This window comes from Hyaena hyaena, unplaced genomic scaffold, assembly GCF_003009895.1.
Source record: "Hyaena hyaena isolate Hyena2069 unplaced genomic scaffold, ASM300989v1 scaffold_425, whole genome shotgun sequence".
In the NCBI taxonomy this organism is placed as follows: Eukaryota; Metazoa; Chordata; class Mammalia; order Carnivora; family Hyaenidae; genus Hyaena; species Hyaena hyaena.
The window spans coordinates 1,344,793-1,366,087 of NW_024081052.1; the positions used below are offsets into that span (position 1 = coordinate 1,344,793).

The window sequence follows — 21,295 nt, forward strand, 5'->3', positions numbered from 1 at the left end:
TTATAAGCAAAAAGAATTAAAAAAATCTAGATTTCTCCACTCCTATCCCCATCATGGTAGCTGGAAAATTTCTAGTTTAGTTGCCACAAAGTGATGAAAAAGAAATTGGAGTTGACGTGTATTCTATGATTAACAAACTACTACTTCCTATTTTTCCCCTGGAATGAAAAGGAAGTGTAAGATGACACAATGGAAACCTATTTTTCATTCTTAAATGGAATGAAAAATTCTTAAATGGAATTGCTAGGTTTTCATTCACAGTAATCTCTGAGATTAATATCCATTTATAAAAGGGTTTTACACTTTCTCGCAAAAGCTTTTTTGGTTTTCGGTCACTGACGAAGTTCGTATTCCCAAGAATCTCTGTTGCCTAGCTAGGTTTAAGTGTAACCTGCTTTACTTATTCATTCATGCTGTTTGTTCTAAGTCATGGTTTTGCTGTGAGGGCAAAGGCATAAGCTTAGTAGAAAGGGAAGGATCGTTTAATGAGGGTTGAAATGTGTCAGACACTGTGTTAAACACTGTAATTACATTTCCTGTGCTCACGACAACCCCAGGAGGGGGTATTCTTGTGACATCTTTGAAGATGAAAAGTCAAGCTGACAGAGGTGGATGAGTGCCCTAAAGTCACACAGCCAGAGGTGGTAGAGCCCAAGAGAGCCTATGCTCTTTGTCCAAAGTCAGGCTGCCTTCCGGAGTTCTCAGTACTACAAGGGTCACAGGGATACGCTTATCTTTATGGTCTTTTATGGCTTCGGTAAAGGCTAAGTCTGCTAGCTTGACTGGCTACTTGGAGAGTTCAAGGTTGAGGGTGATTTTCAGAGGAGAGTATGTGATACCATGCTTTTCTCCAAAGTCATTTTCCGTAACGCTTGATTGTTCAGCATTCAGCATTCATTCATGAACAAGTTGTTGACTTGTTGATAACTAACTTCATTAGATATCTAAAATGATTACCAGACTGAGTTCAGGTTTTAGAACTCTGTCCATCTGGAGGAGGATGAAGAAGGGGTGTATCTTTTTTCTCTCTAGTCAGAGATCAAGGGCACAGTGGCCCAGAACAAAGCCTGCCCTGCCCGGGACTACGGGCTCATGCATGCACATATGCACACCTGATCTGTCCTATAAAGTAGGCTTGACCTTGAGCTTTGTGGAGGCAGCAACCATGTCTGTTTTGTGCCCCACACAGAGTCTGGCCCAGAGCAGGTGCTCAATGACGGTTAAATAAATAATTAAGCAATTCCTTTTACCAATCCAGTAGAAGTTGAGCTGTTGCTTCATTGCCCTGTGCCTTCATTTCCTCGTTTATAAAATAGGGATAAAAAGAGTACTCCTTTTACATGACAACCTTGAGATCCCATGAGATAATACAAGGCACACAGTGAGCACCCAAAACACTATAGTCAATGTTTCTGTGAAGGGGCATGAGAGACATGTTCTTCTATGCCAAGAGTGGCCTTCTGTCTTCTATTATCTTGTGACCTGGGTTTTTGTTTCTTAAAGCAAAGCCGAAGGCTCAGTGGCCCAGCTACAAGGCCTCACTCTGCTGTGTTAGGGAATGTTGGTCTAAGACTCTGAGGATGAGGCAGACACAGTAACCCTGGGAAGGGATATCCAGTGCCCTTGCCCTACACAGCTTGGGCCAGTTAGTTCCTACATTCCACTCTCTGTCCAGTATTGCGTGTGTGTGTGTGTGTGTGTGTGTGTGTGTGGTGGAGGGCGGGGTCATGTTTTGGAAATATTAGTGATTGACCTGAAAGCACAGCTCCAGAGCAACACCAGCCAGCTCCTCACCAGACCATCCACCACTAGTCTCTGAGCAGATCACATGTATGCATGTTTGTGTGTACATGTACGTACACATATGTGCAGAGACCCAAGGGACAGATCTGTCTTATTTAAGAAAAGACTGTCTTCAGGACGCCTAGGTGACTTGGTTGAGCATCTGACTTCAGCTCAGGTCATTATCTCACAGTATGTGGGTTTGAGCCCCATGTTGGACTCTGTGCTGACAGCTCAGAATCTGGAGCCTGCTTTGGAATCCGTGTGTGTGTGTCTCTCTCTCTGCCCCTCCCCTGCTCCCTCTCTCTCTCTCAAAAATAAATCAATGTTAAAAATTTTTAATAAAATTTTTATTTTAAAAATTTCTCTCAAAATAAATAAACATTAAACAAAATAAACATTTTATATTAAAAAATCTTCTTCAAAGGACTATTTTCCACTCAGCCTACAATGTCATTGCTGACCACAGGGAGCTCCCTGGGCTCTGGCTAGTGGGGCACTAAGGTGCACCCCTCAGATCCCAAGGGTCTGGTCACAGGTAGGGCCTGGCCTCCAGAAGAGTAGTCCCATGGGGAAAAGGGCCCTTGTTTCGGCTGGCAGCTGATTTATAGGATTCTAGTCCCGTGATTTGCAGCTCAAACTTTGTCTGCCAATCCTGTGTCCTATTCCTAGGTCTCTTTCAGCTTTCCAAAAAGATTCTCTGGGTATAGTAACTTTGCAAGACAGGGCCCAACCTTGGAACGAACCATAGGTAGCCATGATGTCCAGCTGCTTTCCTCTGCTGGATATGAGCAGGATTTCCAAAGGTCGAAAGCACCCTGTGTGGGCCTCCATGGGCCACGTGCACATGACTACCTTCTGTGCCTCATGATGCTGATAGGGCTTCTTGGGCCCCTCTTCAGGGAAGAAGGGGGACCTAGAGCCATGGCTGCATGGGTTCCAGTAGGAGAGCAATGGGGAGCTGGCCCTTAATCCATCCTTCCCAGCACCCCAATTCAGAACTCGCCGAGCTCCGTTCCCTAAATGGACTAGGCTTGACCCACTACCGAGCCTTCTTTATGGGCATGCAAACTGTGTAGTCACATGGGGCCTTGAAGTTGTTTGTAATGCTCTGATACTGACATCTTGAAATCCTTCACAATTTTTTAACAGAGCCTTGCATTTTCAGATTGCACCGGGTTAGCCAATCCTGCTCACTACCTTTGCCATGTAATCCCTGGCTCCACATCTGACAGTCTTCCTTTCCTTTCTGTCTTTAAGTCTTTTTTCTTACTCTTAACATTTATTTATTTTTGAGAAAGAGAGAGAGAGACAGAGCGTGAAAAGTGGAGGGGTAGACAGAGACACACACAGAATCTTAAGCAGGCTCCAGGCTCTGAGGTGTCAGCACAGAGCCCGAATGCAGGGCTCAAACTCATGAACTGTCAGATCATGACCTGAGCTGAAGTCGGAAGCTCAAATGACTGAGCCACCCAGGTGCCCCTGTCTTTAAGTCTTATTTATTCTATCCTAAGGCAAAATCCTGACAGAAAAATACTGAAAAAAAAAACCCACAAAGGAGAGCACATTCTCTTTGGGAGAGCTTTTCTGCTTGGCTACAGACAGAAATGTGACAGTGGATAATAGACACATTACCCTTACCACGCTTGAGATTTCCTCACTCTGCCCAGTGCTAAAGGCTGTGGTAGAGGTCTTTTACCCCTAGTCCTAGCATCTTCTGTGAAGAATTATAGGGAATAGTATTTAATAAGCTTGTTTGTCTGACTTTTGGAGTTCTTGTCCAAAGCATGACATGGGTACAAGGTTGGTACAAGGTCAAGCCTGAGTTGGTATCTAGCAAGCCTATTTACTTGCTATGACTTCAGACAAACACATTCTCAGAGCCTCAGTTTACTTTTACACAAAACAGGCAAAACAACATTTTAGGAGGCTTTGGAGTCTCAGTTTTACAAATCTTTGTGTGTTGGGACAGATTCCAAGTTCTTTTGTGACACTTTGGCCAGTGATATTCAGAAGTGGGTGATCACTAATTCAGGTGCATGTCCTGTCTATGCCTTCTGACCCATGGCATGACAGGGCACATGAATCCAGGCATACAGTTTTTCAGGGTTTGTGCCCTTTCCCCTGAAGTCCATTCGGGAACCCGAGTACAGAAATACTGTACTCTGGACATGGTCTCAGATTCATCGTTTGCTTGTGCCTGAGGGTAGAGAGCCAAGTTCCTGGCCCACTTTGTTTTTCCTCTGTAGAGCTGTGCTTGGGCGTTCTGCCTGTAGCCAGCATCGTGGGTGCCAGGAGAGGCGGCCTCATGAATCTTGTTATTGTCTTTAGGACGGGAGTGTTCTCAGGGACCTTATCCTCAACATCACAGCGTGACCCCTTTGTGGAAGGAAGTCTATAGGAGAAACTTCTCTCAGGTCTTAGTACTTAGAAAACTAAATTCTGCAGAACGAGTGTATCACGTTGCCTATGGGATCCTGCGAGTTGAACCACAAGGATCTTTGGAGCTGGATTTCAGGACGTCCCTGGCAAGCATGCAGGCCCCTGGGCAGGACATCTGGCTGTCAGTCTAATCCTGTCTTGGTTATTTTGCAACCCTTCCTCCCCAGTGCCATGTGCTCTGACTCCTTAGCCTTTTGTTTTACACTTTTCTCTTGCATGTGTCCTTTCTTTGCTGTAGACTATTTTAGGGAAGTTGTGAGGATTAAGAACTGAACTGCTTCATGAATGTCATAGAAGCAGCCCCACCACGGAGTGGAGGTGGGATTGGGTAGGAGGCAAAGGGGGTTTCCTCTAGACTAGATCGTCTTGCCACACACAGCAGTCCCTTGACCCAGAGCCCCCAAATATCTATTGGTACCTGCACTATATATGTGTATGGGTAGATAGATAGAAAGATAGATAAATGGATAGATAGATAGATAGATAGATATGAAACTCACGGAGCACACTTTTAAATCTTATCAACTTCCCTTGAAATTTTGCTGACTTGACTTAAATAAAGAGCTGGGAGCTGAAATTCTTGCTGAAGTCCTCATTTTTTGGATCCACCAGCAGAGACTTGTTAGGGCTATGACAGCCCACAGGCCCTGGGGAATGGGAGGAACCACCTTTCTGGGAAGGGTGGGTGGGAAAGAGTGTGGAGGAGTGTAGAGGGGAGATAAGGGGTGCTGGGAAGGTATAGATACTCCACCCTCACCCCCCACCACACAGTGGGCCCTGAATTCAGGCTCCAGACTCAGCCTGTGGTATGAATGGAGCAGGAAGGGAGAAAAGGGTTTGCTGGGAGGATTCTGTTCAGAAAATACAATCACAGACCACCTGTACTTTTCAACAAGGCAGAGGAAACTTCTATGCCTGGACCAAGGGACCAGGCCCTCTGCCCTGCCCTTCGGGAGTTTCAAACACCCTCCCTCCATGCTTGGATGCCTTCTGAAGCAGAAGTACTACCTGGCTTCATACTGCTTCACAGCTGAGGGGTCACCAGTTACAGCCATGGCCTCGGCTAGCTTCTCACTATGTGATGCAAACAGAGCATTACTCTCCCTTACCTGTAGAAGAGGAAGGTGAAGCTCAGGGAGGGCAGTGTTTTGCCCCGGTTAATGCTGGAGTCAGGAGTCAACCCCAGGGTGAGGCCTCTGCCCTTAGCACAAAGTTGACAGCCTGTCACAGGGGAAGAGAGCCTTTTCCAACTGCCGTGCTAATACTCCCCTCAGATCTGGGCTGGGGCTGGGCCTGCTGGAGGGCCGGGCCCGTGCTTCATGTTGTCTTCTCTGGCAGTGGAGTCTAGTGTGTGAGGATGACTGGAAGACGCCCCTCACTTCCTCCCTGTTCTTCATGGGCGTGCTCTTTGGCTCCTTCGTGTCTGGGCAGCTATCAGACAGGTAAGGAGGCTGGGTGGGAGGAAAGGTGGGATAGGGCCCCTTGTCCATTCACTACCTGACTGGGAGTTGGACTGAATTTCAGGTATTTCAACCCAGAGAAAGAGAAGCCCCTCATACCAACAAGTCAGTGAAAGGAGGAGCCCTAATATCTCATGTTTTCCCTGTTCTCAGCTCCTTATTGGAGCTTATATTGTTCAGTTCTCCAAGCCTTGCATTTCCAGGGTTTTGGCCAAGGGTCGGAAGGAGGCAATGGTCCCACTGGAAACTGCAGTCTTTATATCACCAAACCTCTCTCTCTCAAAAAAAAAAAAAAAAAAAAAAAAAAATATATATATATATATATATATATATATACTGCTGGCATCACCACTGCCTCCCCATCCCATCCCTAACTCTGCAATGGCACATGATCTGTCCACAAACAGCCATCAGTCAAAGTAAGGGCCAGACAGAGAGTGCCCACATCACTGCGATGCGGGGCCCCAGGGCTACAGAGCTGACTGAGGCTGGTTATGGACCTCCTGGATCTCAGTCTAGAGGAGACAGCATCGGAGCTCCAGGAGAAGTGCCCCTCTGGCCCCTCAATATTCCATGCAGACCAGAGCAGGAAGGTGGGAGTGCCAAATGACAGTGTTGGGAAGGGTTCCCAGCAAAATGCCTGTCCCTCCTCCTGTTACCAAGTCCAAAGGGACCGCAAATCCAACAGCCTGAGATCTGATTTTGGAAAATGAAGTAGGAGACTGTTCTGCCCACGCCTGTGCTCCATACTACCCATTGGTCACTATCAGAAAGTGAAATGAAGACTTAAGCCAGCTCTCTGCATGTCTACTGCTGAGAACTACTTTTCCCATAGAGAAGTGGCTTGTGATTTTGGTTGCACCTTAGACTCATCTGGAAAACTTTTTAAAATCTCGACACGCAAACTGCATCCTACACAATAAGAATCTTAGGAGGTGAGGTGCCGGCACCAGGGGGTTTCAAGGGCAGCTAAGGTTGAAGACCACTGCCATAAAGGGAGTCTTCATTCTGAATTGACACGATTCCCATATTGCTGATAGATGTATCTGTAATCTGCACTTACACGTTTGCCGGAAATGTGGTGGCAGCTTCTTTCTGTGGCTTATTGTAAAGAGCAGAATTCTATGTGGTCCTTGCATGACCTGCTCTGTGCTTTCAAGATATGGGGCCTCTACAGAAGTTTTCAAATCTCAAAAGTCACCTCCTGGGCAGATGGATGCCCGAGACCTCACCAGGGAAGAAGTTGGGAGAATGAGACAGGGAGAAAAGTCTGTCACACAGCCCTGAAAACAAAGAAACAAACAACAAACACAAAGTCTGCGGTGATGCCTGACTTAGGACATGCCACAGGCCTGGCTGTGAACTGCATGTGCAATGTTTTGTGCTGTGCTGTATTCTGCAGGTTTGGCAGGAAAAGCGTCCTCTTTGCAACCATGGCTGTGCAGACTGGCTTCAGCTTCCTGCAGATTTTCTCCATCAACTGGGAGATGTTTACTGTGTTATTTGTCATCGTCGGCATGGGACAGATCTCTAACTATGTGGTGGCCTTCATTCTAGGTAAGAATGTTTTCTGATGCTCAGGGCTTCTCCTTTGAACCCTGTGAGAGGCCGGGAAGATGGGGCATAGGGAGTGCTCGTAGGACAGAAGGAGGCACCTTAACCCATGGGCTGTGCTTCTAAAACATGATGAGCCTCAGACATGTGTGTGTTAGGGAGGGGGCTGAAGCCTGGAGTCTTTGTATCTGGTCACAGACAAGGCAGGCACCCCCAAGGCTGGGCTCTGGGATGGAGTGGTGGATAGAAGCTGGAGCTGATAGGAACCATGCACACAATAACTGAGCACATTTCAGCAGCATGGGGCTTGGCAAAGGCACAAAGTTGGGGTGCTGGGGGAGGGACCACCTAGGGATGTCTTTGACTTGAGTTTTGAAAGCTTGGGACTTCTGCCTGGGTCAGGGAAAAAGTGTTCCTGGCAGCCGTGCATGGCCAGTGGAGGAACTTAGGGTAGATGGTGTAGCCGCTACACAGGTGGAGGAGGCAGGCATATGCCAGACAGGAGTTCAGTGACAGTCCGCCATCCCTAGGAAGGTCTAGTGTCGCCCTGAGTCAGAGCTCACCCCAGAGCATTATCAGCGATGTGCAGGATGAAGAGACTTGCTGATAGTCCTGTCTCCTAGCAACAGCCTTGCTTCTGGAGTCTAGGGCTGCCTGAGGGGGACATACAAGCTAAAAGACATGAGGAGGCCCCCAGGGCCCTCACCAGCATTTGTTGAAAGGAAGTGAGGTGAGCTCCCAGCAGGCTGACCAGGGTCACCCCCAGGAGCAAGCACCCCAATGTGCTCTCTGAGCCCACCAGCTGATTCTGACCAGCTGAGTGGAGGGAAAATGAGGGGCCCTTCTGGAACAATACACAACAGTTCTCATCATCTCTAGTTTGACAACATATCCCTGTTGATTTATTGCTGACCCAGTTTGCCCCTATTGTCACAGTGTAATTATTAACAGTGCCCTTTTAATGTAAGTCTAACAATTCTTCCTGCCTCAGAGATCTACATCTGGTAAGATGGATTCTGATTGCTTTTAAGAATCTGAGTGACGCGCTGGCTTTGAGATGCTGTGCTGTCTTAGTTGAGGACGTGTACACTCTCTGTGAGGTTGCCAAGATGGAATTGCTCACATTCCACTCCTTTAATCATTTGTGAAGAGCTCCTGGACACAGCCAAGGTGTCTGAAGTTGGGGGGTGGGGAGATCGTGCTGAGCCACATGGTCCTGGCAGTTAGCATCATCCTCAGCCCTCAGTGAGGGGGGCCTCCCTCTTCCCTGTGGGGAAAAAGGAGAGCCAGATGTTCTCTTTTTTAAGAATTTTAACTGTTTATTTTTGAGAGGAAGAGAGGGGAGGGGTAAAGAGGGGGGAGACACAGGATCTGAAGCAGGCTCCAGGCTCTGAGCTGTCAGCACAGAGCCCGATTCAGGGATTGAACTCATGAACCGTGAGATCATAACCTGAGCTGAAGTCGGATGCTTAACCAAGTGAGCCACCCAGGTGCCCTGAGAGCAGATGTTCTTAAAGAAGGTCCTTTGTGTAGAGGACACACAGCTTCAGGCCAGTAGTGCAAGAAACGAGAAATTGGAGCAATTTAGTATGAAATTGCAACCTTCTAATGCTTGATGGCCCCAAGGACACAGGGCTCTTGAGTAAAGCCTATTTGTTCTCATGGGCAAAATCTCCCAGAATCCATCTTCCTAGGGATGATCCTCCCTATATCCGAAAAGCCCAGTTTGTGGCTCTGCTTGAGCCAGACACATACTAGAGACTAAACAGGTCTCCCAAAATCACCTGAGATTGGCAGACTCCTTTAAGGAGTGCCCAAAAGACCATCAGAAAGAGAAAGACAGAAAATGACGGCAAAGCCAGAGAAGCCCTGTCATTGGGATTGGGACCAGGTGGGGTTTGTCCCAGGCATGGTGTCCCACAGGTTCTACTGACCAGACAACGTTGAGTCCTGCCTTTCCAAGGGCATAGGATGCTTCTGGAGCCTTGGAACCTTCCCTGTGTGAGTGGACGAGACTGGAAGAGCCTCCCACAGGGAAATCCTGCCTAGCTGGCCCTGACACTACAACCTACTCCCCTCCCTGCTCCCGGTGCTAAGAAGAGTGATAGGGCCAAGGGCATAGTAAGATCACGGACGATCAATCAGCGGACCCCGATGTACAAGCCAGCGATCAGTGAGCTGGATGCTGGGTGCAACAGGCTCCCCATCCACAAGCCTGGGTCCCAGAACCTCCCTGGCTTTAGTTTTACTCCATTTCACTCGGCAGGAAACTGCCGACTTTTGTATTCTCATATGAGACTCTTTGTGTTGGGTTCTCTGGTTTGCACATTTAAGAATGTCGCTGAAAATCAACTGCCCCCAGGAGCTACGGACTCTCGCCAGGGCCTGGGGCTCGGTAGCTTGGTTGGCGCCAGGGCTCAGCAGCGGCTGGCTTCTCCTGCAGCACAGCAGCACTCTCTAGTGTTCCAGGGCTAAAACAGCGAATTTTGGGTTTTGAGTAAAATAAACTGAAGCTTGGGGTCTGGGCCTTCTCTTTTGCCCTTTGGCTCTAGGGAAGGGCTAGCGAGACTCTGCGATGATAATCTCATTTTAAGAGACTTCACGTCAATTCCGGAAGCTGAATTACTCCCATTCTCAAAACGATGCAGTAGTGGATCCTTTCCTGCCAGATTCATAGGAGACAAGAAAAGGAAGGGAAGGAGCAATGTTAGCCAAAGGAACATGAAGTGAACATACCCCTGGAAGTGAGGATACTGAGAGAATCATGCTGGTTTAGGAGGAAATGACCACTCAGGACCAACGACACTGACCCTGCCTACACTCCAGCTGCCCCTCGCTGTCTCCTACTGTTTCCCAGAAATAATGTCTTTAAGCTGCCCACAGCCTTCTGGGTAAAATGCCACAGGCTCCTTCTTTATCCTCATAACTGCCTGCTCAAATTTATTTTGCACAGTTAACTGCCTTCCTGTCTTGACCCATCCATTAATTCAGTATTTTCTTAGTACTCCTAACATCACCCTCCTATGCAATATTTGTGCCAGTATGCTGAACGATTTAAAACTCTGCTTCCTCTGGTGTCTACATGTGTTTTCCCTTTTCACAAGTATGTGACTTATGGCATCTTCCTTTATAACTCTGGCTACCAGAAAGCTCAGGCAAAATTGAAACTTTATCAACTGTGCAGTCTTTTTGAGCCACATATTTTTTAAGTGTTTTTTTAATTCTTTTTTTTTTTTTTTTTTTTTGAGAAAGAGAGAGAAAGCATGTGCACCTGCACAAGCTGGATAGGGGCAGAGAGGGAGGGGGACAGAGGTTCCAAAGCACACTTTGTGCAGATGACGGCAGAGAGCCCGACACGGGGCTCGAACTCACGAACCATGAGATCATGACCTGAGCAGAAGTTGGACCCTTAACTGAGCCAGCCACCCAGGCACCTCAAAAGTGTTTTTAAATTGAGATATAATTTGAAAACTATTCACTCTTTCAAACTGTGTGTTTAAAACTTTTTTGATGTTTATTTTATTTTTGAGAGAGAGAAAGCATGAGTGGGGGAGGGGTAGAGAGAGAGGGAGACACAGAACCAGAAGCAGGCTCCAAGCTCTGAGCTGTCAGCACAGAGCATGACACGGGGCTCAAACTTGTGAACCATAAGATCATGACTTGAGCTCAAGTCAGACGCTTAACCTACTGAGCCACCCAGGAGACCCTAAAATGTGTATTTTAGTGGTTATTAGTATATTCACAAAGTTGTACAACCATCAGCTCTTTCTAACTCCAGAACATTTTTATCACCTCCCCTGAAACCCCGTACCCATTAACAGTGACTCCCCATTTTCCTCTTTTCCTAGCCCCAGGCAACCACTAATCTACTTTCTGTCTGTATGGATTCATCTATTCTGAACATTTCAGATAAGTGGAATCATACAACATGTGGCCTTTCTGACTGACTTCCTTTACTTGATGTTTTCAAGGTTGGTCCATGCTATAGCATGAATCATTATTCCACTGAATGATTTACTACATCTTGTTCATCCATACATCAGTTGATGGACATCTGGGTTGTTTCCACTTTTTGGCTATCAAAAAGAATGCTTCTATCAACATATGAGTACAGGTATTTTTTGTGGATATGTGTCTTTCAGTTCTCTTGGATATATACCTAGGAGTGGAATTGCTGGGTTATATGGTAATCTTATGTTTAACCATTTAAGGAACTGCCATAGTGTTTTTCAAAGTGATTAGTTGCATATTTTTGTTCTTTTCTCCAAGGTGTAAGTTTCGCCTTTCTTTGTATTTTACCTTAGTGTTACCATTATCTTATTGTATTCAAATTAGAAGCTACCTCAAAAACTTCAAGGGATGAGATGGGATATAAATACATTAGAAAGATGCAGAAACTTGCTGGTACCCCTTTTTTGCACTGCATCAAGTGAAGAAAGATCTGGAGGGACCCAGGGAGGAGCAAGGACTCACACTTCTGTTCTCAAGGACATTACTTACATCTGATCAACAGATGCAGTCAGTGCAGTTGTTACTGAGGATATGGGACATGGGTGAGGTAGGGGTGACTATATGCTGGATATATGTAGAGATAGGAAATGTTGCTTTTGACTAGAATGATCTCTTTAGGTTCATAGAAGGGAGAGTGGCAGTCCTGAGTAGGGGAATATCTGTTAACTTGGAGAGAATTCTGAGTATTTTCCAGGGAGCAAAGAGAGGTTCTACCCCCTTCCACTGGGTCTCTTTGTCAAAGGCAATTACTTCCCATCATTCCTCTGACATCCAACACATTTCAGTTGTTTGACCAGGATAAAAAGATTAGCTATTCCTGAGCACCTGCCATATGCCAGATACTCTACTAAGCACTTTACACAAAGTATCTCAGTCCTTGTAATAAGAACTCCATGAAGTAGGACTTATCAAAGTCACTCTAGTAGCAAGCGAGTGTCGAAGAGCCCAGGCTCTCTGCAGATGCCTCTCTGCACATGGTTTCTGTACTCACAACCGAGGGGCCCCTGGTTCCTACTCCACATTCTGGCACCTGTCCCACTTTCTTATTTCTTGAGCTGGGGTCTGCCACTGGCCTCTGTTAGTCATTCATGGAAGAGGGAAGAGCAGGTCCTGCCTCTGTGTGGAATGTATTCAGTGGTTCCTGGGATGACTACCACAGAAGGGCCTTGATCAGTGCAGAAGTGAGCCTGGCCCTCCCTGAGTCACCCACTTGGAGAGAGTACCCTCTTGGAGAGAGTACTTAGATTCAGGGGGTAGTGGCAGGCAAAGGGCAGATACTCCTGGCCAGGACAGGCCCGTCTGGCTTAGATGACAGAGTCTCAGTCCCAAGAGACACTCCAAGAACTGACCAGACCAAGACCAGCTAGGAGCAAAAATCTAGGGAGTAAACCAGGCCAGGACAGGCGTTCCCAGCCAGCAGAAGTCACTGCTGTCACCTATGGGGCAGATACAGGCCGTGGAAGGTCTGCAGGAATCAGGGATCCTCTCTTAGTCCTCCTCTGAGAGGGCTGGTTGGTCTCCAGTTGGTTCAAAGACCAGCCCAGGAAGGGAAAATACAAATTCTTACTTCTTGAAAGGAGAGCGTGGCCTGACCCATCTCCCATGAATGCCCCCTTAGGAGTCTTAAGTGACCAACTGCTTGATAATGTCCAGGCTTTGCCTCCAAGTGATATTTTCTAGATGGTATCCATCATTCAAAAAAACCAGGCTTAAATCATCACTGCCCCACCTACTACTTAGGTGTGAAGTGAGGCCATTTGCTTCAACTCTGTAAGTCTCAGCTAATTATGTGTAAAACAGAAGTAATATTCATTTTTGCACAATTTTTGTGATGCTTCAAAGAGATAATAGATGTAAACAGTCTAGAACCTGGCTCAAATTCCCCTCTCAAAAATAAATGCTAGTATGAAGATGATGGTGATGATGTTTACAGAGGGGTGATGGTCTAAAAGTCAGAGAGCAGGAAGCCGTGCTAATGAGGAACTCTTCATGTTCATACCATCCATGTGGCTCCACAGAAAGGCAGAGAGGTAGATTTAAAAAGCTCTGTTCCCCATGGGTACTCTGCAAAGTCAGAACAACTGTTCTGGCCTGACACACGAGCTTAGAGACAGAGATTATCTGGGAACCCAGTGGTGTCACTTCTCTTTCTTCTCTTATCAGGATCATGGAAGTATGAGGCGGGGCGGGGGTGGGGGGCGCTCCCTTGCTTCACAATTCTACAAGATTCTCCCTTGGTCCTGTGCACTTCCTCTTTTCCACAACCAAATCCTCTGCTGCTTCACTTCTGAATCTCTGCTTAGGAATAAAGCACCCCCTATTCATTCTCACATCACGATAATTACAGCCAAAGATAATTACATGCCATGTTTAGAGAAACATGGCATGGTGAGTCCACCTATGGAGTAGTAGGAGAGTCCTTAGTGAGGTAAGAAAATATCTGAAATTAACACGCATGATCCTCAAAGAAGTCAGGCCCTATTTTTGTAATTAGTCGAGAGGCTGAAGCCTGCCTCAGGTGGTTAGGGCTATTGCCTGCAGTCTGAGATGTGAGAGGCACACATTATTGGCCGTTTCTAACAGTCTGCTTTTTAGAAATGGCTGTTCAAGAGGGAACCAGTGAGGCAAACCTCTCAGTCATGCTGAGTGAGGAAGAAATGGGCTGGGGGCAAGGATCAAGTAGTGAGAATGGGAAACTAGCCATATACCATGGACCCATGAACAAGAGGTTTGGAGCACTGACCCCTCCTTCACCCACACAGTCGAAATCCCATGTATGACTTTTGACACCCCCAACACTCTACTAAGAGCTACTGCTGATCAGAAGCCTTACTGACAACATTTACAATTAACATATTTTGTATGTTGAATGTATTATTACTGTATTCTTATAATAAAGTTAGCTAGAGAAAAAGAAAATGTTATTATGAAAATCATAAGGAACAGAAGTACATTTACAGTACTATACTGTATTTACTAAAAAACAAAACAAAACTTTGTGTATGTGGACCCATGCAATTCAACCCTTGTTGCTCAAAGGTCAATGGTCATAATTGTACTGCTTCTCTGGCGTCTTAATTCCTTGGCCTGTGCTCAGGGCATAGCAACACATCTGAGAAAATATCTCTTGAAAGACAAGCCTGAATGGTTCTTTGAATACTGTTTTGTGTTTCCTGGGTTACTTCTCTGCAGTGTGGGCAGATGTCAAATAAAAAGCAGAGCCGTTGCCATCAGCCAGATCTCTGCCTCGGGGCAGAGGACCAAGAGTGGACTCCAGAAAGGGCCCAGAGCTCTGTGACAACAGAAGGAGCTTCTTCTTGGACTCCCCCATCTCAACCGAGAGCTCCAGAGGGCAGACAATGTCCCTGGAAGACCTGTGGCACTGAGCAGAGCAAGAGCCAACAGCCACCTGTGTGTCCTCTCCCAAAACCAGGGCCCAGGGCCAAGCAGTCTTGGCCCTTTGTGGTGTTCTGGGGAAGCTCCGTGAAGTTCCCTGGGTGTGAGGCCAGCTCTACAGCTGCCACCTGCTGTCCCAGCAAACCAGCTCCTTCCTTTATTTCCTTGGTCAGAATAAACTGTGTCTGCCTAGGGCTGACCTCTGGGCACCGTGTGGCTGCAGGGAATTCAGCCTTGGGGGTTGGGGACCTGCTCTGTGTGCCTCAGGAGCCCCTGGATCCTATTTATCATTTCTCAGGCTTCAAGGGTGGCTAAAGGTGTCCACACACGACTCAGTTAACTATGAACTTTCAGCTATTTCCCAAGACCCCATGTCTGTTTATAGTGCGAAATTGTGGGAGGGGCTCCATGCATTGTGATCCCACAGAGCCCCTCAGAAGAGCCCCCACTATCTCCTGGAACACCTGTCAGCTCCTCAACCCAGGGCACTTATTTTGGAAATGTGGCATTCCCAGAAGGGATTACCCCTCAGGGTTGGGCATGATATTTCTGTGACCTCAGGAGGCCTTCAAAAGATAAACCCATGGCTCCTCTAAAGTCTCCTGAAAACTCTTCCTTCTCTAAGGTGACAAGTCTTGGGTTACTTCCCGCTTTCCTTCACCATGATCACCCCTCCTCTGGTCCATGAGGCAAACAAATGCCTCTTCCCTTTTCCAAATAATTACAGTTCGAACTGTAACTGCCAGGTAATGATGTAAAACAACAAGTACTAAAGTGAGTGAAAATGCTAATACTCCTCCCTTGTTTTGAACAGGAACTGAAATTCTTGGCAAGTCAGTTCGTATTATATTCTCCACGTTAGGAGTGTGCACATTTTTTGCAGTTGGCTACATGCTGCTGCCACTGTTTGCTTACTTCATCCGAGACTGGCGGATGCTGCTGCTGGCGCTGACGGTGCCGGGGGTGCTGTGCATCCCGCTGTGGTGGTGAGTGTGGCTCGGTCCCAGACAGCCCCCTGCCGTGGGCCAGCATGCCTGGTGCCGACCCTCCTCGCGTGGGCTTGCCTGGTCTCAGTGCAGCTGGCTGAGGCTGGGGCTGCAGAGCTGGGAGAGTGTCTGCCTCGCTGTGGGTGGGCCTGTGTGCTGGGGTTTGATTCTCCACGGTCTGGTCCCGCAAACCACCATTCTTAGGAAACCTGTCCCCTGCCCCCCCGAGGCTCACCCAGCTCTTGTCCATTGTTGCTTGTTGATGTTGCTTATGAGGATGGTACTGTGGGGCTCTGTTGTTTCTAACTCTGCCCCACTCTGCTCTTCCAACACTTTTCTGTCTCTAGGAAATCTCCTTCTCCTTATGGGTTCATCTAGTGTCATTTCCTCAGGCTTCTCTATCACAGGATGATTAACATGTAGGATGCTCCAATTTATCTCCTTTATCTTGAAGGGTGAGAAAATTACTTTCATTCAATGAGTTGTTAGAGAAACGTTCTCTCCTTCTGTAATCCTGCCACCCAATTTTGACACATCCGTGTGGGAATAACCAAGTTTGGAGATACCGGGTCCCAGTTTCATCCAATACGATTATGCGGGACATTTCAGCTAAGACAAGAGACTTGAATCATGGACTATGGTCCCAACCACACCCTCTTTTTAGGGATTCCCCATTTCTTTGTATTTTGGGTCCCCTCCATATTTAAACAAGAGGAAAGGGGATTTCTTCTACTGGTGGGTCTGTCTCTCTCTCCCCTTAGCCCTCCCCCCCTCCCCCGTTACTCCTTATTGGTTTGGTTTCAGGTTATCAATATCCAATCTCCCAGCAGTGACAGGTTCTACCAGACTGCTTGATCTCTACCTGCTTACACACAATGAAAGGTTCTTTGACCACTTCTAAAAATGCATGGTTTAGATGAGCCCTCATGGTTTCGCTGTCCTTTGGACAAAGCCTAAGAAGTTGCCAGAAGGTCCTTTATCTTCTTGCAACTGTTAGATACCCATGGAGGCTGATAGCACAATTTGGCCTCATTGGATCGGATAGCTCAGGTTGGACCACTCCCAGCTACTGTCTTTATCACCTCTAAGACTGCTGTGTTTTTTCAGTGTAAATTCTTGGCATACTTGTGCTGGGGAGGAGAAAGCACTTTTTTCCCTTACTTCTCTGGAATTTGAGAGACACTGTCTGAAAGGTTAGCTACCATTCTGATTTGGAGGTTTCTTCTGGAACTCAATCTGAAGATCAGGGAAGCTTACTACCGGTAAAGAAGGACAGGCCATTAACTACAGAGCTCTGTCTCCAAGGAAGCACCCCAGATTTACAAGAGAAGGGCAATTTTCTGGAATGAGAGCCATCATCATCATCATCAACATTATCTTCATCACATCTTCTGTCCCTTGCTAACTGAGTTTGTTATAAAAGATGGCAGTGATCAGAGGATCTCTCAAGACACAAGACAAGATCGTGCAAAGGTTATTTTCTGCCTCTTCAACGAATGATGTTTCTATCGTTCTGGCTCTGGTTGCCGTTTTGGTATAAGAGACCAGTACTTCTAAAATATGTTATAATCAGCCTTAATAGTATGTGGTCCTATGAGAAAGAGAGAGAGAAAGAGAGAGAAAATAAAAATAGAAGGGCCCCGACTGACCATAAGAGATTAGTAGGGATTTTAATTTCTGGGGCTTGGACCTTTGCTGCAGGCCCAGATACTGCAACAAGGAACTACTCTGGTAGGTCAGCCCCTCAGTTTCCAGCTGAGAAGTTCCATCCCATGAGGAGCTGCCTTACTCTCGCCCTACGGAGAATTCTTTCTTCTGTTGGTTGCCCACGGGCTGGCCCATGAGCACTCCCGGCTGTGGGCACATTGTACCAGGGACAGGACTGCCCCAGACAGAGGGCAGCCTGGGGCCAGCACTACTAACCTGAGTGCTTGCACTGAAAGTTTAACAACAGTCTTATCATTCTCATATAAAAACAGAATAGCTTTCTTAAGAATGCCTCGTCCCTGAGGGTGGGACTTCCTGAAGCCAAACTCATCAGTCTAGGTGCGCTGGGGTGATGGGAGGGGGTCAGGTTAGGGCTGCTGCGCTTCCTGCTGTTTGTTCAATGTGTGATAGAGACTCTCTAACACTGTCCTTACCCTGTTCAACTTGAATTCAATCTATAGAAAGGCTACAGTGTACAACCTCATTTGGCACTCCACTAACTTTTGAAATAATCAGCTAGACTTGATTCTCCATGCAATAAAAAGCCATGGCAATCCAAAAGTAGAGTTTGCAGCATCCCTGAGTATGGTGGCCTGGAAATAGGAGTAAACCCATGCAGAGCCCTGCAGGTGGTTTGGGGAATTTTTTATGTCCCAGGCTCCTTTTAAAAAAAAAAAAAAAAAAATGTTTGTTTATTTATTTACAGAGATAGAGACAGAGAGAAAGATGGGGTGGGGGTACATACGAGTAGGGGAGAGTCAGAGAAAGAGGGAGAGAGAGAATCTCAAGCAGGTTCTGTGCTATCAGCACAGAGCCTGATGTGGGGCTTGATCTCACAAACTGTGAGATCATGACCTGAGCCAAAATCAAGAGTCGGATGCTTAACAGACTGAACCACCCAGGCACCCCCATCCCAAGTTCCGTGTAAAAGGTTTTGCAAGTAGTGACTACAGGTACGAACGGAGTGTGTGTAGAGAGGGTGAGAAAGAGCCAATAGATGCAACATAGGGGAAGCTCTGCAATATCTAGCCAACTAGACGTTAGGAACTTGAGGTCAGTTATGGCCCTCAAAGCCTGTGGAAAGAAAGGTAGGGTATTTCTAAGAACAATCTGGTGGGGGAAAGACATTGCTCAGAAGTAAAGCGTACATGTATATATACATGAAGTTTACAGTGGCTGGGAAGTAAGACCTCAAACTCTGCACTAATACAGTAGCCACTGGCCACATGCAGCTTCTGTAAATTAAAATTAGTTAAAAGTAAATAAATTTAAAAATTCATTTCCTCAATCACACTAGTTACACTAGCTCAACAACATGTGGTTATTGGCTACTGTATTGGGCAAAACATCTATAGAACACTGCAGAAAGTTCTCTTGTACAGCGCAGCTCTAATTACTGAAGGTCAATGACCTAACATCACAGTGCTATGGAGACTACCTAAGAGCATATTCCAAAAAATGTAAACTGGGTTCATTTTTCAACCCATGTGCTAATAGGTGGGGGAAGGGAGCTGAGGTTGGCCATTTGATAAGTTGTGTTTTGCTCTGAGATTAATTCCTATTTGGGCTTTGGAGGGACACTTGTAATTATAGGAGGCCCCTGTATCTGCTACATGTGATTTATTTTCTAGGATAACTGAGTACTGACAAATAGGTAAGAAAAACAAGAGAAGAATGGCAGAAGAATGGCTATGAGATTTTGAGAAATAAAAAGTAGAAAAGAATAGAAAAATATAAATAAATATAAGTATGAAAAAAGTAAATAGAAAAAAATAGAAAAATTAGGAAAGAATAGAAGTCAACTGTGTATAATTTAAAAAATTAAGTTTCTAGACATTAAAAAAAAAAAAAAGATAACATTGACTCTCTCCCAAAAACTGGTTTGGTTACTCACTGGACTCGGAATCTGTTGAGAGCTGCAGGGATGGCCCACCGGAGGGTGTCCATGTATACATCTTCTCCTTTGACTGCAAGAAAAGCCTAGAAAGCACAGATGCCTTGGCCATCCTTTCCCTGATAAACTTCTGACCTTTGTCAGCTGGGGCCCCAGGATTTCTCCAAGGGATGGATGTACTAAAAAGACACTATGGATTGTGTTTCTTTTATGAGCCACCCTGGCTGTTACGTTTGAGATGACTTTCTCCCACTGCCTTGGCTTACGCTCACCCACAGTTAATGTTACCCTATATAGTCTGGTCCTGGCTTCAAGTACAACTGATGATCAGCCTTATGGTTTGATCAGAACTTTGAAACTTGGAGGTGTTTTTGTTTATTCCTATTATCAGTGAAAATCTTATGAGCCCTCCCCCTTCCTGATTTTCTTTAAATAAACACATGACAATTTTACAAAATAAAAATCATTTGGGGGCAACTTATGGTGAACAGTGTCAAAACTTGCTATTCTGAAAAATTATAAACCCTTAAAAATGTATTCCAGGTTTATTCCTGAATCTCCCCGGTGGTTGATATCCCAGAGAAGATTTAGAGAGGCTGAAAATATCGTTCAAAAAGCTGCAAAAATGAACAACAAGGCTGCCCCGGTGGTGATTTTTGATCCCATAGAGGTAAGCATTTGCAGATGTGCCCTCTTGAAGTCAGCCATGCATTCTTGATTTTCGGGAATGTAATTTAATCCGATGTGTTTTGAGTGACCACTGTATACCATGTGCTATAGGAGTCCTTAGAGACACAGTGATGATTCAGTTCTGAGATGAAACTCACGTCAAAGGGCTGTGTACGAATTAGGTGCAATCATGTGTGTAAATTGCTTAGCATACAGCAAGTGTTGATTAAATACTAATTCCCTTTCCTTTGGCAAGTTTACTTCCAACTTCTTGCTGGTACTGCTCCAAACCACTGTTGCTGTTGCATACTACATAATCTGAATGTCCAGATGAAGTGGAAAGAAATGGAGTTGAGGGGTATTTCATGCAGGATTTCTCCGCTGTACTCGGGATCATACCAAAGCTGCTGAGGAAGCTGTATATGCCTTTAGTCCTGCTATGTCATGTCTAGAACCTAAAGGTGTGAAAACACAGGCTCAAGGGCTCGCCCCTGAAGGCAGGGGGCCATGTGGAAAAGATGATATTCCGTGGTGGCAGTCGCACTTCCTGACAATCAGTGAGGACTTGCAGTGTTCCCATCCATGCCTTGTGCCAGGTCCTAGAGAAAATAAGAAAATGAGATGCAGTGCCGATGCTTAAGGAGCATAGCATGTAGGTAAGAGTGTCAACATGATTAGATGAAACATAGATGATGCCAGGAGGGAGGAATTGCTCCCGGGAGTGGATGCTCTGTACCAGCAGAGAAAGGGAACAGACACACTCAGAGCTGAAGAGACAGGTCTGAGCCAGGTGTAGGGGCCCTTAGGTGAATGGAGAGGGTGAAGCCGACATTCCTGACTAGGAGAAGGGTAGGGGACTGCTCAGGACACCCCAAGAAGACTAGGGTGGCTGCAGTAACAGTATGCCTGCCCACATCGAAGTCTGCACTGCTGGCATCCCCAGAAAGCAGAACTCTTAGAGGGTGGTGGGCACACCGCTGCTCTACCCTGAGGGCTTCTTCTGTCCCTGGCCTTTGGCACTTCTGTCAGAAGCAGATGTCCTGGCGATGGCTGGAGTGTTAATTACAGTGCCAGGAACCCAAGCTCCCAGAGGGCTGCCGGGACAAACATCACTGATCAAGATCTTCACTCTTCAGATCAAGAATTCCATTCCTGCGGCACCTGGGTGGCTCAGTCAGTTAAGCATCTGACATCGGCTCAGGTCATGATCTCGCGGTTCATGAGTTTGATTCCCATGTTGGGCTCTGTGCTGACAGCTTGGAGCCCGGAGCCTGTTTCAGATACTGTGCCTCCTGCTCTCTCTGACCCTTGCCTGCTCCTGCTCGTTCTCTCTCTCTCTTTCCCTCTCTCGCTCTCTTTCTAATAAATAAACAAACAAACATTAAAAATAAAAA

General features: G+C 46.4%; 1 protein-coding gene across 2 annotated transcripts in view; it reads left to right on the forward strand.

Annotated features, from left to right (window-relative positions):
- Positions 1–21,295, forward strand: part of SLC22A4 (solute carrier family 22 member 4) — a 45,569-nt gene that overhangs the window by 9,425 nt on the left and 14,849 nt on the right. For both annotated transcript variants that reach the window (XM_039252561.1, XM_039252562.1), the window contains exons 2-5: positions 5,563–5,666; positions 7,087–7,241; positions 15,460–15,631; positions 19,776–19,902. In XM_039252561.1, coding sequence (XP_039108492.1) covers positions 5,563–5,666; positions 7,087–7,241; positions 15,460–15,631; positions 19,776–19,902 — 558 coding nt within the window. The remainder of the gene's footprint in view (positions 1–5,562; positions 5,667–7,086; positions 7,242–15,459; positions 15,632–19,775; positions 19,903–21,295) is intronic.